Consider the following 16,722-nt stretch of genomic DNA (forward strand, 5'->3'; position numbering starts at 1 on the left):
TAGTCATTCTAAGTTATGATATGACATGCGATTTAGAAATAGTAAAAAAAAAAGACTCATATTGGTAGTTGACTTTCATATTGAATTTTTTTTTCAATCGTTTTTATCACTTTTAATATTTTTTTATCCCTTTTCTTAGAGTATAATTATTTTATTGGTTACACACACTTGCTTCTGAGAACATTGTAACTTTTATTCTTTCTCGCACCAATGTCATGAAGGATGTCCACTCTTTAGTTGACACACATCATAACAGAAACCGCAGTTTATTTTTTTTTAGCCTTTATCATTGTCATCAGTAACCGAAACCTCTCCTCTCGTCTTTTAAGAAAATGTTCGTTTCAGTGAATGGTAGCAGTTGACTGCGTGCACTTTAGATGTTTGTGCATATGTATGGTATGGAACAGTGATATCTAAGGAATAATGCTGCAAGAATATTTTTATGGGCATCTTTTTCTCAGCCACCTCTTTGGGCATTTTGCCTGTTGTGGCGTTGTATTTGTATTTGAATATAATCAGCAAAATCTTTCTTCAAATCAGGAAAAATTGAATGTTTATAGTGTGGTGATGAAAATCTCTATGAAGTTTCCGCTGAAGAATTCAGTAATGTTATATTGAAATCGTTGTATGCAGCGAGGGTGCTTGGTGAGAAACACATTCGAATACATTTAAATTTAGTAAGAATATATATTCAAACAACCATCTCATAGTTAATTATTTTGATCTGTTTTATTTTTTCAGTTGTTAATACAGCTATTTATGTTAGTATTTTATTTATTTCATAGTATTATTATTTTTTATTTTCATTTGTTTTTGCTTCATTTTATTAATCATTTAATATTTTAATTTCATTGTTATTCTTACTACCGCTATGTTAATTTTATTGATAGTTTTTGCATTTATTTATTCAATTTTTTTTTTCATGTCTTTATCTTATCTATTGGATTTTTGTCTTTGTTATTTTATTTGTATTATCATTTTATTTTATTTCATTTAATTTTTTAATTATTCAAATTTTAACATTAGTTTTATTCGTTCTTTTGTTATTTTTTAATTCTTTATTTAATTTACTCATCGTAATTATTTTATCTATTTGATTTTTATTATCTTTGTGTAATCATTTTATTTTCATTGTTAGTTTTTTTCACTCCTTCATTTTTTTTCATCGTTACTATTTCATGTTTCATTTTTTCATTACTTTTGTTATTTTATTTATATTAGATTATTATTTTTAGTCGTTCAAAATTATTTATTTCTGTAATTATATCTTATTTTTATTGTTTTGAAGACTTATTTCGATTAATTTTTTTTATATAAAACGTCATTTTTATTTTACTTTTTTAAAATTTGTTTTAAATCGTTTTTAATTCTCAATTTTTCTACAATGTTTCTTATTTTAAAACGATTCAGCGTTAACGGCAATACAGTAGATCGACAGCGAATTAGAAAAAAATTGTATGGTGAGAAGCAAGTTGGAAAAAATAGTTATAACGACTGACAAACAACATAATGCAAACTATTTACTGAGACAAGTCTGAGGTAAATAGAAGTTTGATTTGTAAATAAATTTGAGATTCTTAACTAGATATTTTTCTTTTTTCTAAATACATTGTTTTAGGATACGTTTGAAATCATAATACAATCAAATTGGAATAAAAGGAACTGCTAAAATTTTCGGATCCTTTCTTTGCACGGATGCCTTCTATATGGTTGAACACTGTCAGCTAGAGGGATAAGTAAGAGAACATAAATACATCAGCGAATAACAGTGATAACAGGGGCGTAAAGACATGCTTTAAAGTCGTAACATAACGTCGTCAAAACACATATCATTGGGGGAAGGAAAGAGACGGGAAGTGCCGAGACAAGGTGAGAATTCTGGCAAAAACCGGAAATTAGGACAAAAGCCCCCTCTTAGATGGTGGAAACGCTCTGGAGTGAAATGTCCCGTTTTTTCAAAATATAGTCACTCGATACGTCTAGAAGCTTGTCAAAAATATTTACAGCGTCCGTAGTCCTCAATGATCCGTAGTCCCTAATTACCAATAGAAATAAGTCAACACAGAAGTAAAAAATAATGGCGATAAGACACAGGAAGTCTCTTAATAGAAAATAGTAGAGATAAGACACCGGAAGTCGTTTAATGAACAACAGATGTCACTTAATAAACACCGGAAGTCGCTTAATGAGCAACAGATGTCACTTAATAAACACCGGAATTGAGATAAGACACCGGAAGTCGCGTAATGAACAACAGATGTCACTTATTAAACACCGGAAGTCGGCATTCTGTAGAGATAAACAACGGAGGTCACCTAATAAACACCGGAAGTCGGATAATTAACAACAGATGTCACTTAATAAACACCGGATGTCGTCATTCTGTAGAGATAAAACACCGGAAGTCCCTTAATCGAAAGCAGATGTCACTTAATGACCGGATGTCGGCATTCTGTAGAGATAAGCAACGGAGGCCACCTAATACACAACAGAGGTCACTTAATAAACACCAGAAGTGCGATAAGACACCTCGTACTATATCTCACCACCGGAAGTATCTTAATAGAAAACATATGCCACTTAATAAACATCGGAAGTCGATAGCGATAAGGCAGCAACAGCCAATAGCGATAAGACACCGGAAGTCGGATAATTAACAACAGATGTCACTTAAACACCGGAAGTGCGATAAGACACCTCGTACTATATCTCACCACCGGAAGTCATTTAATTAACAACAGCTGCCACTTAACACCGGAAAAGAGATAAGACACCTCGTACTATATCTCAACACCGGAAGTCATTTAATTAACAACAGCTGCCACTTAACACCGGAAAAGAGATAAGACACCTCGTACTATATCTCAACACCGGAAGTGTGACGTCACTTCCGGCGGTATACCGGGCCCGATACTACTGAGCTCTTTAGGATGTGTTTCATCACTCGAAGATTTCGATTATTCAACGTCTTATCGAGAGATATCCCAGATTAATTTCATGAAAAGTTTTTTTTAGGGAATTTAATCCATGGTTTTTTGAGGTTTTTTATTCAGGGCCCTGAGCATTCTAGCTCCTAGGATCTTGAATTTATGCCGTAAAAAACGCAAAAGAAGTTCAGAACCCTCAGGCTGTAGCCCCGTCAGCATCTCCACATGGAGCGGGGGGGGGGGTCTATGACTTAAATACAGTCGAATCCCGCTATAACGAACTCCAAGAGACCAGAGGAGACCATTTCGTTGCAACAAGATTTCGTTATAAAGGAATCGCAGGTTTTTGCATTGTTCCTATGTAAACTTATCTGGGGGATTAGAAACGTTTTCGTTAAAACGAGATTTTCGCTATAACGGTATTTGTTGAAACGAGATTTTCGCTATAATGGTATGAAACGAGATTTTCGCTATAATGGTATGAAACGAGATTTTCGCTATAATGGTATGAAACGAGATTTTCGCTATAATGGTATGAAACGAGATTTTCGCTATAATGGTATTTGTTGAAACGAGATTTTCGCTATAACGGTATTCGTTAAAACGGGATTCGACTGTATTTACAATTTGATAAAGTTGCATTAAAATCACACAATTTCGCTAATATAAGCTTATATATATTTTTAGAAACTTGTGTGTACCGTGAGAAATACTAAAATGCGAATTTTTCGAAATTCTGAAGCTGTGATGAAGGAGGCTCAAAAGTAGAGAGCAATGTAGGCATGTGTAGTGCTTTCAATGACTTTTTCGCGTCGGTTTTTAATGGAGATAATGATATTCGATATACGGGTGTTGCATGGGGTAATAAAACCCTCAACGATATTCAAGTAGAAGACGTGGAGGTCCTAAATCTTCTAAGAAATGTATGTGCAAGCAAAGCACCAGGACCAGATGATATCTATCCCAGGGTTCTCAGGGAAGGTGCTAATGAATTGTTGGGGCCAGTCGCACAGATATACAGGAGTAGTGTTGCTGAGGGTATCGTCCCGAGAGATTGGAAACTGGCTAACGTTGTTCCGATATTTAAGAAGGGTAGTAGAGAAGTGGTGTCAAATTATCGTCCAGTGAGTTTGACAAGCTCCCTCTCGAAAATTTTGGAAATTATCATCAAAAGGCAGTTTGTGAAGTGGATAGACGAGAATAATGTATTGTCGGATAATCAGCATGGGTTCAGGAAGGGGAAGTCATGTGTAACTAACCTCCTTTGCTTCTATGATTACGTGACTAAGGCTTTGGGTAAGAGCAAAAATGTCGACGTTGTTTACCTTGATTTCCAGAAGGCATTCGATCGGGTCCAACATGGCAAACTCTTGAAGCGTTTACACGAGATTGGAATAGGGGGCAACTTGCTGAATTGGATAGAATCGTGGTTAAGAGATAGGTCGCAACGAGTTATGGTGAACGGGGAATTCTCTGGTTGGACAGACGTCACAAGTGGAGTTCCTCAGGGAAGTGTCCTTGGCCCCATACTTTTTTCACTTTTTATCGATAAACTCGATCAGGGTATCGATGGAATTACTAGCAAATTCGCAGATGATGTGAAGCTAATGGGGGTAATCGGGAATGAAAGCGATAGGGAGTTGCTCCAGACCAACTTAAACAAGATTGCAGCATGGGCAAATGAATGGAGCATGACGTTTAGCGTAGATAAGTGCATGGTCGCTCATTTTGGTTCGAACAACCCACGGTTCTCTTACGAGTTGAATGGTGTCACTATCCCGGATGCAACTAGAGTCACCGATTTGGGAATTCTCATTGACGAGCGACTTAAGTTTTCTGAACATTGTTCAGCGGTTGTCAAAAAATCGAATAGAATGCTTGGTCTCATTTTCAAAAAGGTCTCTTCGCGTTCTCCTAAAGTCATTCTTCCGCTTTTTCGAGGCTTAGTTCGTCCTGGACTGGAGTATGCTGTAAGGTTTTGGAGACCATACCTACAGAGGGACATAGACTTGGTTGAAGGGGTGCAGAGAAGAGCTACGCGTGTCCTTATTGGCACACAGGGCTTGAGTTATGAAGAAAGACTTCATTTTTTGAATATGTTTACATTGGATGAACGCAGGTGTCGAGGAGATATGATCGAAGTGTTCAAAATTTTCAATGGGATGGATAGGATGGACCATGAACTTTTAGTACACCGCCAATCGACTGCTTTTACAAGGGGACACCAGTATCGATTGGTGAGGGACAATGCAAGGTTATGGTGTCGCAGGGAATTTTTCTCCAATAGGGTTGTTAATAAATGGAATAGCTTACCCCCGGAGGTAGTAAATTGTAACACAATTGACACGTTTAAAAAGAAATACGATAAACATGTTGGGGTAAATCGAGAAGCTATCCATTCTTAGAATAAGACAACCATAAGTATTCTTTATGGGCATTGTATAATATTTTATCATGTGTATATATTGTTTGTAATTTGTGTTAATTGCATTTTTAATTGGGTTGCTGTATTTTTGAAACATATGACAACCATATTTTTATGGGCATCTTTTTATCAGCCACCTCGTTGGGCATTTTGCCTGTTGTGGCGTTGTATTTGTATTTGTATTTGTATTTGTATTTGATACATTTAGAGCAGAAGTAAACAAATATTCAGTTTTTTGGGGAATATTTTCAGTTTTTTCGAGCGAATTTTTAATTATTTAAGGACATAAATGCATTTTATATAGAGAATTTTCTATAAGTTTTATGACATATAAATCCTAGCCCTATTTATTACTACTTTGAAATCCACAGCCTGAACACATAAGAGAAAAGCTGCAGTTTTATTTATTTTTTTCTGAATTAAAAATACCAACGGGAAGGGGGAAATTCATTAAATTTTTTTAAAGAAATTGTTCGATAGCACAACGTCTTATCAGGAGATATCCCAGGATTAATTTCATTAAATGTTTTTTTAAGGGATTCAATCCATGATTTTTTGGGTTTTTAATCAAGGGCCCCCCGATTCCAGCCCCTATGCCCCGAATTTATGCTGTAAAAATGCAAAAAAAATGCCATTCGAGACTCCAAGGCAGAAGCCAGCCCCGTCAGCAAACGGGTCTATGACTTAAATATTTAGAATTTTATAAGGTTACTTTAGAATCAGAATTTTGCTAATGTAACCCGACATTTTCTAACAACTTTTATGAGAATTTTGTCGCAATTCTGAAGCTGTGATATATTTAGAGGAGAGGGGCAGTAAATGTTGTTTTTTACGGAATGTTTTCAGTTTTAGAGCATATTTTTTCGTTTTTTTTGGGACATAAATGCATTTTTTATATAAAGCATTTTCAGTAAGTTTTTAGGACATATAAATCCTGGCCCTTACTTTGAAATTCATACTTAAGAGACGCTGAAGTTTTATAGTTAAAGTTGAAATTAATAACGGAGAATTTATATTATTTTTTAAAGAAACTGCTGAGAAAAATTTTATGTTATTCCATTTTTAAGATTTGCGAGTTTTAATTTATTTTTGCAGAAAAATGTAATTTGATCAAATGTATTTTTGTTAAGAGCTTGAGCTCTTTCACTTTCATTACTCAAAGATTACTTTTATCAGGATATATCCGAGATTAATTTCATAAAAGTTTTTTTTTAAGGAATTTAATCCATGATTTTTTGAGTTTATAAATCAAAGCTCTCAAATTCTAGCATTGTTCTTCTCGAATTTATCCTGTAAAAAATTTAAATAAAAAGTAATTCCGGAATACAAGGCAGAAGCCCCGTCAGTATCTCCATGTGGAGTCTATGATTTTTGAATATTTAGAATTTTATAAAGTTACATTAGAATTAAAATTTCGCTAATGTGACTCTAACATGTTCTCAACATCTTGTGTGTCCGTGAGAAATACGAAAATGCGAATTTTTTTTTCAATTCTGAAGCTGTGCTTAGAGCAGAGAGTAATATATACTGAGAGAATAATAAACTGTAAATATTCAGTTTTTTAGAGCATAATTTTCAATTTTCTAGTTTTTTAGGACATAAATGCATTTTTATAGAGCATTTTCTATTTAAATATATTCATCTAAGTTTTTAGGACGTATAAAACCTAGCCCTTAATTTTTAAATTCACAACCTGAACACATAAGAGAGACGCTGCAGTTTTATTTTTTGTTGAAATTACTAATGAAGAATTTATTTAATTTTTTAAAGAAACTGTGTTAAGAAAATTTTTTATGTTATTTCATTTAAGACTAGCGAGTTTTATTTTATTTTTTCAGAAAAATATTTTATAAATATATATATAAATATTTATAAAATATAATTTTTTTAAAGAATTTAATCTCTGGTCTTTTGAAATTTTAAACCTGGTTCCCCCACATTATACAGCCCCTAGACTTCTGAATTCATGCTGCAAAACAGGGGTCTTTAAAGCATGGCCTTCCAAGCTATTCGTCGTGACTGCTGATCATTTCAGAGAATTTGTGAAAACAGTGAAAAACGATTAATTCTAGAATTAATGAAAGAAATAATTTCGGAATCAATGAAAGTAATAATTTCGGAATTAGCGAAAGTAATAATTCCAGAACAAATTGATGAAAACTCAGAATGATTTGAAGAAAAACCATATAATTTTTGAATTTCTGAAACAAATAATTTCAGAATTAGTGAAGAAAATAACTTATAATTCAATGAGAGAAACAATTTCGTATTTTCTGATAGAAAATTTTTTCCGCATCAAAAAAAAAATTGTAATTGCATAATTATTAAAGGAAATTATTTTAAAAGATATTAAGAAACATTTAATTTCACAATTACACCGAAATCAATAATTACAGAATCATTCAAAATGATTTCAGATTAAATCAATCACTGAATTAATAATCAGTAATTAATCAAAAAAAAATTTCAGAATTAATGTTAAAAATTATTTCAAATCTAGTCATAATTAAGAAAAGAAATAATTTCAGAACAAGTAAAAGCCTTATATTATTTTTGTCCCTGTTTAACTCAGGGCCCGATTGGTCCCTTCTATTGAGATGTCACTAAATTACATGAACATTTATATGAACTGGTGGCCCGCAGGATTCGTGGGAAGTTTCAATTTGGCCCACCGAACGGTTGAAGGCCCCTGCAAAACACAAAATTTTCCATTCCTGGGGATTCATTCAGGCTGTAGCCCTGTCCGCATCTCCATATTGGGGTCTATGACTTGAATATTTAGAATTTATATAATAAGGTTGCATCAGAATCACAATTTTGTAAGTCTAATGTTTTTTAGAAACTTGTGCGTAACGTGAAATAAAATAAAATGCACACACATTTTTTTCACAATATTCCGAAGTTGTGAGACATTTAAAGCAGAGATCACGAACCCTCGTGTGGTGTTTCTCGAAGTGGTTTCCGCGGTTACGTGAACGTAAATGAGAAAACAATTAACTCATTATTATATTACATTATTTTTTTGCATAATTATATGTTGAATGTTGTTTTCTAAAGTTATTCGTGGTCTTCATCTCACTCGCAGAAGGAATATTTGGCCTTCGTCTTATATTGGCGCAAAGGGTCCGTGGGGGACAAAAGGTTAAGAACCTCTGTTTAGGAAAATTTTAGAAAAATTTGTAATGTCATTAAAGAGTTCTTTTACGGGACTTTTCCCGTATTTTTCGCATTCATTGATTGTCCTGACTTTATAAAGAAAAAAATGTCCAATTTTTTCCGATATTTTCAATAAAGAAAATGTGAATTCTTTATTTTGTGTGAAATTGTGTATATATTGCAATTTCTTGCGTGCAATCGGCAGATGCAAATTTTGATACTTTGACAAAAAAAAATGTCCTCATATATTCCGCAGTGGCGTATAAAAAACGCTCGTGAAAATTTCATTCATCAATAGTGAAAATTTCATTCATCAATAGTGAAAATTTCATTCATCAATAGTGAAAATTTCATTCATCAATAGTGAAAATTTCATTCATCAATAGTGAAAATTTCATTCATCAATAGTGAAAATTTCATTCATCAATAGTGAAAATTTCATTCATCAATAGTGAAAATTTCATTCATGAATAATGAAATCTTCAGGAAATAGAAGGTATTTGTCACGTTGTTTATAGAGAAAAAATGTCAATCTTTCTACACCAATCTGCAATCTATAAATTAAAAAAAATAATATTTTATTAAATAAATTTTGAAAATATTTATGTATATTCGAATCTCTTAGAATCAAAAAGCTGTAGCTATACAGGAGGATCAAAAAGTCCGTAGAAACTTTAAAAATGAATAAAAACCGGAAAAATAACCGAAATAAAAAACGGGTTTCAGGGTTAGCATCGCTAGGTCACGGGGATTTTTTTAAGACGAGAGGGGGGGGGGAAATAACTAAAAAACAGCTGATAGGTGGCTCTGGTACGAGCGACTTCGGTGGAAATATGCAAATGAGACGGTTATAATAACTTGCGCTCCTAATCCACAACCAGTTCATCGTTGTAAACCGTGTATGTGGACCTGCTGCAGTCTGCCGTTGCTGGATTTGTGACTCGCCATCAATGTGTTATTCCCTGTGGTGGTGGTGGTCACACATACTCCTGTAATGAACGATTTGGAGGCATTCTGTTTGTTATTTGCGTATCTTTTCTTTGACTTGTGTACGTCAGCGCCACCTATCGGCTGTATTTGAGTTATTTTTCCTGTGTTAAAAAAATTAGCCTGACCTAGCGATGCTAACCCTGCAAACCCTGTTTCATTTCGGTTATTTTTCCGGTTTTTATGAATTTTTAAAGTTTCTACACGGACTTTTTGCCTACCCTGTATAACACGTAACGGTATATAATCCACACAAGAAAATTCCTATGTTTTTCAACGTGTAATTCCACGGATTGTACGCAGTGAAATACTGTGCATATAATTTGCATTACTATCAAATATAAGCACGCATTTAGCCCTTTTTTTAAAGAAATGCATTCTAATTCACTAGATTTCTGCTGTGATTTTTCTGTACTAAATTTAAATCGAATTTGTCCTTTATTCGATGGAATTGTTAGCAAATTCGCAAATAACGAAGGTAGTCGGGAATCAAAGGGATAGGGAGTTGCTCCAGACCACCCTAAACAAGATTACAGAGTGGGAAAATGAATGGAGCATGTTTTTTTAGCGTTGACCAGTGCATGGTCGCTCATTTTGGTTCGGACAACCCGCGTTTCACTTACGAGTTGAATGGTCTTATTATTCCAAATGCAACTAGGATCACCGATCTGGGTATTATTATTGATGAGCTGCTCAGGTTTTCTGAACATTGTTCAGATGTGGTCAAAAAATCGAATAGGATGGTCAGTTTCATTCCCGAAAATAGGTCTCTCGCGTTCTTCTTAAGTCATTCTTCCACTTTTCCGAGCTTAATTCATCTTGGATTGGAGTATGCCGTCAGGTTTTGGAGACCATACTTACAGAGGGACATTGACTTGGTCCAGGGAGTGCAGAGAAGAGCCACGCGTGCTCTTGATGGCACACGCGACTCAAGCTATGAAGTGAGACTTGATTCTATACAAGTTCTGTAGATCTGGCCATCCGTCTCAGAACAGATCTGGCAGGGCGAGACGGAAATGATTCCCGAATCGAGAGCCAGCGGAGCCAGGTTGGGGGCGTGCCACTCCTTAAATGTCCGTCGTGGGGGTTGTATGCTAAAGGGGTACATATCTATAAAATAGCCCTCAACCCCCCATTAGGGCTTAACACTGCATAAGGGCAATGCCAAGCTAAAGCCCTACCCTACACGCTAGGGAAAATTACTCAACAGTCGGGTAAAACTAACCTATCTGACGACAATCTCTGTCGGGAGGATATGATTGAATTGTTCAAAATTTTCAACGGGATGGATAAAAAGGACCATGAGTTATTAATACATCGTCAATCAACTGCCTCGACAAGGGGGACACCGGTATCGCTTGATAAGAAGCAATTCTAGGTTGTGATGTTGCAGGGAGTTTTTCTCTAATAGGGTTGGGAATAAATGGAATAGCTTACCTCCAGGAGTTGTGAAGGCTGACACAACTGACACGTTTGAAAAGAAATACGATAAACATATTGGGGTAAATCGAGAAGCTATCCATTCTTAGTTGAGACAACCATTATTTTTTATGAGTATATTTATATTTTATCATAATTACTGGTTCATTATTGATCTTGTTGGGTTGTTGTATTTTCAATATAGTTTAGATACATGTATTCGACATCAATATTTTTTGTGGCATCTTTTTTTCAGCCACATCATTGGGCATTTTATCTGTTGTGCCTTTTGTATTTTCTGATGATTGGTGATTTTCTGATAACTGTAAGCATATTTTGGTGATTTATTAATGAAATTTTCCCGTATTGACTATCGCAATATCACGTATTTAACTCGAGGAGGTATGATCTAGTCAACAAGCAACTCACTAAGAATCGACGTCACTGTTGAGTAAAATATATGGGATGAAAAAGGGGTAAATTATGTACGAGGTGTTTCAGAAAGGGGTCCCTAACTTTGAAATGAATTAACTTGGAAACTGATAGATAGGAAGATGAAACAGGGTAGGAGGGTTGCGTTTGTGTGATGTGATGGCCTGGGATTTTAAACACATCAGTTTGTAAAAGTATTACAGTTTGCAATTATAGATGACGTCACAGTCGTTTAAACAAGGGTCCTGAAAAGCTGTGGGAATTCGCATAAATTTCGGAAAATTGGATTCAAATTTCACTCTTCACTGTTTTTATTGGTAGGGAAGGCGATAATTTCGAATCCGCGCAATTGATCTGATCCATGTTTACAAAGCACAGTATCACCCACTGGTTGAAGGACATAATACCACGACTGTGGCGCCATCTATTGACCATAATTGTAACCGATTTCACAGACCTGCCTATTTGAAATTCCAGGTCGGCCTTGAGAGAAACTACTTGTTTCGTCTTTCTATCTATCATCGTTTCTACGTTATGTCATTTCAAAGTTCAAGAGTTCTTTTTGAAACGCCCTGTATATTAACCCCATACCACGTGACACAAAATTTCTACATCGCCAACAGTACAAAATATCACGGAAAATATGTTCAATGTATTATCACCGTAAGCCATCGAAACTGCCTCCATAATTTTCAGGAATGCCTTTTTTCTCGTACATACATTTGTGCATCATCTTTTTGCTGATTGGGAATTCACGTAATGTATCAAATATATCTCAAAATTTTCTTCAAAAGGATTTATAGATACATCAAATCAAACAGCCGTAAATAATTTCCATACAATCTGCAACAATAAATTTTAGTAGTCCCTCACCCAGAGAATACCAATATGAATTTAGACTGACGCATTTTTATATTTCAAGGAGAACCTGTCACACAAGAAATGTGTCCATGAATATAAATCGGGTTTGCTTTCTTCTGGGTGTATGGTATCGCTATGTGAACATATTTCTGTTTTATGCTTATGAATACAGTATGTTGACATAAAAACCTCTAAGGCTCTCGAATTTTCCATCCAGTTCTGTTTTATTTGACACTAGCGAGCTGTACACCTTTGTCTACGGTCTAGGATCTGTTTTTTTCCCCCTGGTTTCATCGACAGTGTTACTTTTTGTAAGTTTTGTAATGATATTTATGAAACTGTACAGAGAGCTATGCATTTTGCAACAAGACAAGTACATTGTGCTTCGTGTTTTCGTCGGAGGAAGATTTTTATGTAGTTTCATTCCATCCTGTGTATTATAATGAGTTGCGAAATACGCTTGAGAATGCATTTCGGCAAGATCTAACGACATATAGTGAGATGTTTGTGGGAGAGAATGATATCTATATCAAATATATACGTCTTTGCTATATATCTATAAATATTTATTGCGAATGCTCGATATTCTCGATGTTGTATTAGATGCATATATATTTATGGTCACGCCACGTCTCGGAATTATATAGAACGTGCCATTTCCCATGAATAAAATAGAATTATGCCGATAGAATAGAACTTTTGTGAAGAGAAGCCTTAGATGACCTCGAGGTATACTCAATAGGAAACACCAGAGGCAATATAGAGAGAATGACATGTCTGGGACAGGCTCTCAGAGGTGTCCGTATCGCTGATGATTTTAATGAATCGCGGATATGTTCTAAAATAGGGATGATCTTTCCTGCTACTCACAGAGGGAATGATCACTCAGTTTGTCAATTAATTAGGGCAACGGGATCCATATTAATGGCGTCAGATGATTCGCGATCCATCATGGGTTAAACGTCCCCCCGGCCCTCACTTGACTAGGCAACCTTACAGGAGGACCTTTCCAAACTGTTTCGGAGCTTCAGATGTCAGTCTAGGGTTTGGTGAAGGACTAATTTATGAATCGGTGACGGCTCATACAGAGCGGAACTGTCAACAGATGTTACCCCCCGTGAGCAGTTTGGGGTTAGGGTTATTCCGGAGGATTCGTGGGATGTCATCTCATGTACGTGTGAAATCCACGTTAGTTCACTCGGGAAGTGTCACTAATTGGAAGAAGAATTCGAGAGAGGATGGTCTCTGGTCAGTTTCGTGAACTTTCTGTGGATTTTTCAATGATTCTAAAACACTTAAGGTAACCGAGTACGTGGAAAACGTCTTTTTGGAAGAAAATATCAGTTTTATTTTACTTTTTAAGAAAACTTTTAAAATTGATGAATTAAAAATAATTGAAAGAAATAATTACAGCATCAATGAAAATTCACAATTGATGGAAGTTCGAAATTTACGGAAGAAAAAACAAATCTAGAATAGATGGAAATTCAGAATTAATGAAAGAAATAATTCCAGACTTAGAATTAATGGAAGTGATAAATGGATGAAAATTCAGAATTGAAGTAAGAAATAATTTCGGAATCGATGGATATTCAAAATTACCGGAAGAAATAATTAAAGAATTAATAATTAATTCATAATTAATGCAATAAAAAATTTCAGAATTTGTGAAAGCCTCTTATAATATACCGTGAGTGCTGGGCACCATGAAGCGTTGGCCCGGTGCGACGGCATCTGTCGCACGGCCCTAATGGCGGCCCTGCATTTTCCTACATAAATTAGATAGGCTATCATTTTCTACAGTCTAAGCAAAATAACTAGTTATTCTGGCCATTTTGAGCAACTAATCCAAAAAAACTGTCGCTGGGATGTACTTTAAGTTGAAAATTACCACCTTCGGAAATCGTTTATCATGTAAAACTTAGGTGGGGAGAGAAATAACTAAAAGCTAACACTTACCATGACATCTTTTCCAGAAACTGTCACAGGAAACGGTATGAAGAATATGTACGGGGGATTCCTATGACTGCGCTCCTATGAAAAAGTGAAACAAAAATATGCTTCGTAATTATGCTATATATACTGAGAAACCAGAAAAACTGGTACAGACAAGCATATTCAAATAAGGAAGAAATGTTACCAATTAGTGTATCTCGATGTGGTCAGCAGCGCCTATGTAAGACAATAGGTATTTAAAGAAGCTGTTACATCGGTTTGATGTTGCTGCAATGGCAGGTTATCACGATTTAAGTGACTTTGAATGGGGCTTAGTAGTCGACGCTTGTGAGATGGGTCGCAGCATTTCCAAGACAGAGATGTTGAATTTCAATTTTCGACACCATCGCAAGAATATGTCATGAATAAAAGGAATCCGGAAAAGCAACAAATTTCCGACAGAGGTGTTGGCAGGAAAAGACGTGTCACCAAATGGCTGTTGGCGCCTAGGGGCCGTTGCCAACACAAGCCAAGCTCTCTCAGCGAGAGAGAGAAACCTGTTTTGCAGTAGCCTTGGGGCAAAGTCGCTTGAAAGGTTAACTCTTAAGCCGGGTTTTCTAGGAGCAGGTTTCTACAGCGCGCGCAGCGTGAAAACGCTGATTGGTTAAAAAAACCTGAATTTCAGGGTTTTAACCAATCAGCATTTTCACGCTGCACACGGCGCAGAAATTCTACTCCTTGGAAAACCCGGCTTTAACGCAGCTTTGCCTTGGGGCGACGCTCTTTTTCTCTCTTCTTCTCTCGTCTCGTTCGCGCCGTCTCCAAAGTCTGACCTCGGGCTCCAGCTAAATGCGACAATATACAAACCAGTAATACTCTGATTCTTTGAATCTTAAATCTAAAAATAACGCCTGAAATTAACTAAGCACGCAACCCATACGTAGAGTATACAACTACGAGGAATCGGGACCACGAGTCTTCAAGATGGAAGCAGATGCTGACTTGGACGGGCCCACGCCAATTTCGGAGACGCTATCACCCTGGATTTCCAGGAGACGAGATGGACCTATCTGGCATAGTTGATCTAATTTTCTGAAGATCTAGGCAACTCTCTTGGAATCGGCGCCACAGGGCGATGTATATGAAATCTGGTGATCTTCGGCTTTCGCGCCTGTACTTCGCAGCAACTAATGACTCGACGATCCACAATAGAACTATAATGTAGTGAACACCCTTTTTCTAATCCAGGCCTGGTACATAAATTTTTAATGATAATCGAGATCTCACTAAGAAATTATAATTGCCGTCTGAAACGTAGTAAAAATGTTTGAATGACTATATGTGCCTAAATATAATTTGATAATTACTTAAAAACTATTGTCTCTCTTCCGAGTTGTTTTAATTGTGTTTTGAATGTATTTTCAACCTATACGATCACGAATTCCGTCCCCCCCCCCTTTAATGAAGGGCTAACCCCCAACAACAGACTGACAAGGATTGTTTCACAAGATAGACGTGCAACACTGCCTTAAAAACATTGCTACAAATTTCAATGTTGGGGCATCAACAAGTGTCAGCGTGTGAACTGTACAACGATCCATCCTTGATATAGGCTTTCGGAGCCCAAGGCCTACTCGAGTACCTTTGATGACTGCGAGGCACAAAACTATGCTCCTTTCCTGGGCTCGTCCGCGCTGCCTTTGGACTGTTGATAGTAAACGCGTTGCCTATTCTGATGGATTGCGTTTTCAGTTGAATTGGGATGATGGATGTGTACGGGTATGGGGAAAATCCCATGAAGCTATGGACCCGAACTGTTCAAGCTGGTGGAGGCTCTGTCATATTATCTCTTCTGACTTCAGCGTCCACCGTTAGCCTACTAAATCCCCCAGACATGAACATTATTGAGCAGACATCGTATACCTTGCAACGAGCTATACAAAAGAGATCATCATCCCTCACCGTTATTGAATTGTGAACTGTCCAGCAAGAATTATGGTGTGAATTGCCTCCATGATACTTTCACACATTAGTGAAGTCCATGACACGTCGCGTTGCAGCAGTTCCAAGTGCTCGAGGGAGACCTACAAGATATTAGGTGGGTGCACCGGTATATCTGGCACTTCAGTGTATATAATTGAAAGGATTCGTTTTATCGAATTTTTAGAAGCGAAAGAATCCGATTCTAAACATTCAACAAATCCAATTCCAAGTGAAGATTTTTTGAAGATACCTCCTTCATTAATTCTCGGTCGATTTGATATAGAGTAGCAATGGGTAAACACATACACTCTCGGACCAATAGACAGATGTCCAGATAATTTGTTTTTATACGACACACGAGGATTTTCTCGACCATAAACGTAAAGATAGATTTCGGATGATAGTAAAGTAAATATTTGTTATACAAGTACAGCGAGGGCAGTCTTAGGTTACGTACCAGAAAGGTAATATTATGTTACTAGATATCCTTGAGAATCAATATTTGTCTAGAGAGTTCGAAGGAATTCGGTTCTGTTACAAGTTTTCTAGAAACTCTCTTCTAGGGGAAAAAAATATTTATCTCCTTGGGAAAAATTT

General features: G+C 36.1%; 1 protein-coding gene across 2 annotated transcripts in view; it reads right to left on the minus strand.

Annotated features, from left to right (window-relative positions):
* LOC149072222 (suppressor of lurcher protein 1-like) overlaps positions 1-16,722 on the minus strand; it is a 221,615-nt gene that overhangs the window by 100,022 nt on the left and 104,871 nt on the right. For both annotated transcript variants that reach the window (XM_089246564.1, XM_089246563.1), the window contains exon 3: positions 14,167-14,241. In XM_089246564.1, the coding sequence (XP_089102690.1) occupies positions 14,167-14,169 (3 nt within the window). In that variant the 5' untranslated portion in view covers positions 14,170-14,241. The remainder of the gene's footprint in view (positions 1-14,166; positions 14,242-16,722) is intronic.

The sequence above is a fragment of the Pholcus phalangioides genome, unplaced genomic scaffold (genome assembly GCF_987345545.1).
Source record: "Pholcus phalangioides strain wild (caught in Gottingen) unplaced genomic scaffold, Ppha-v1.0 ptg000017l_1, whole genome shotgun sequence".
NCBI lineage: Eukaryota > Metazoa > Arthropoda > Arachnida > Araneae > Pholcidae > Pholcus > Pholcus phalangioides.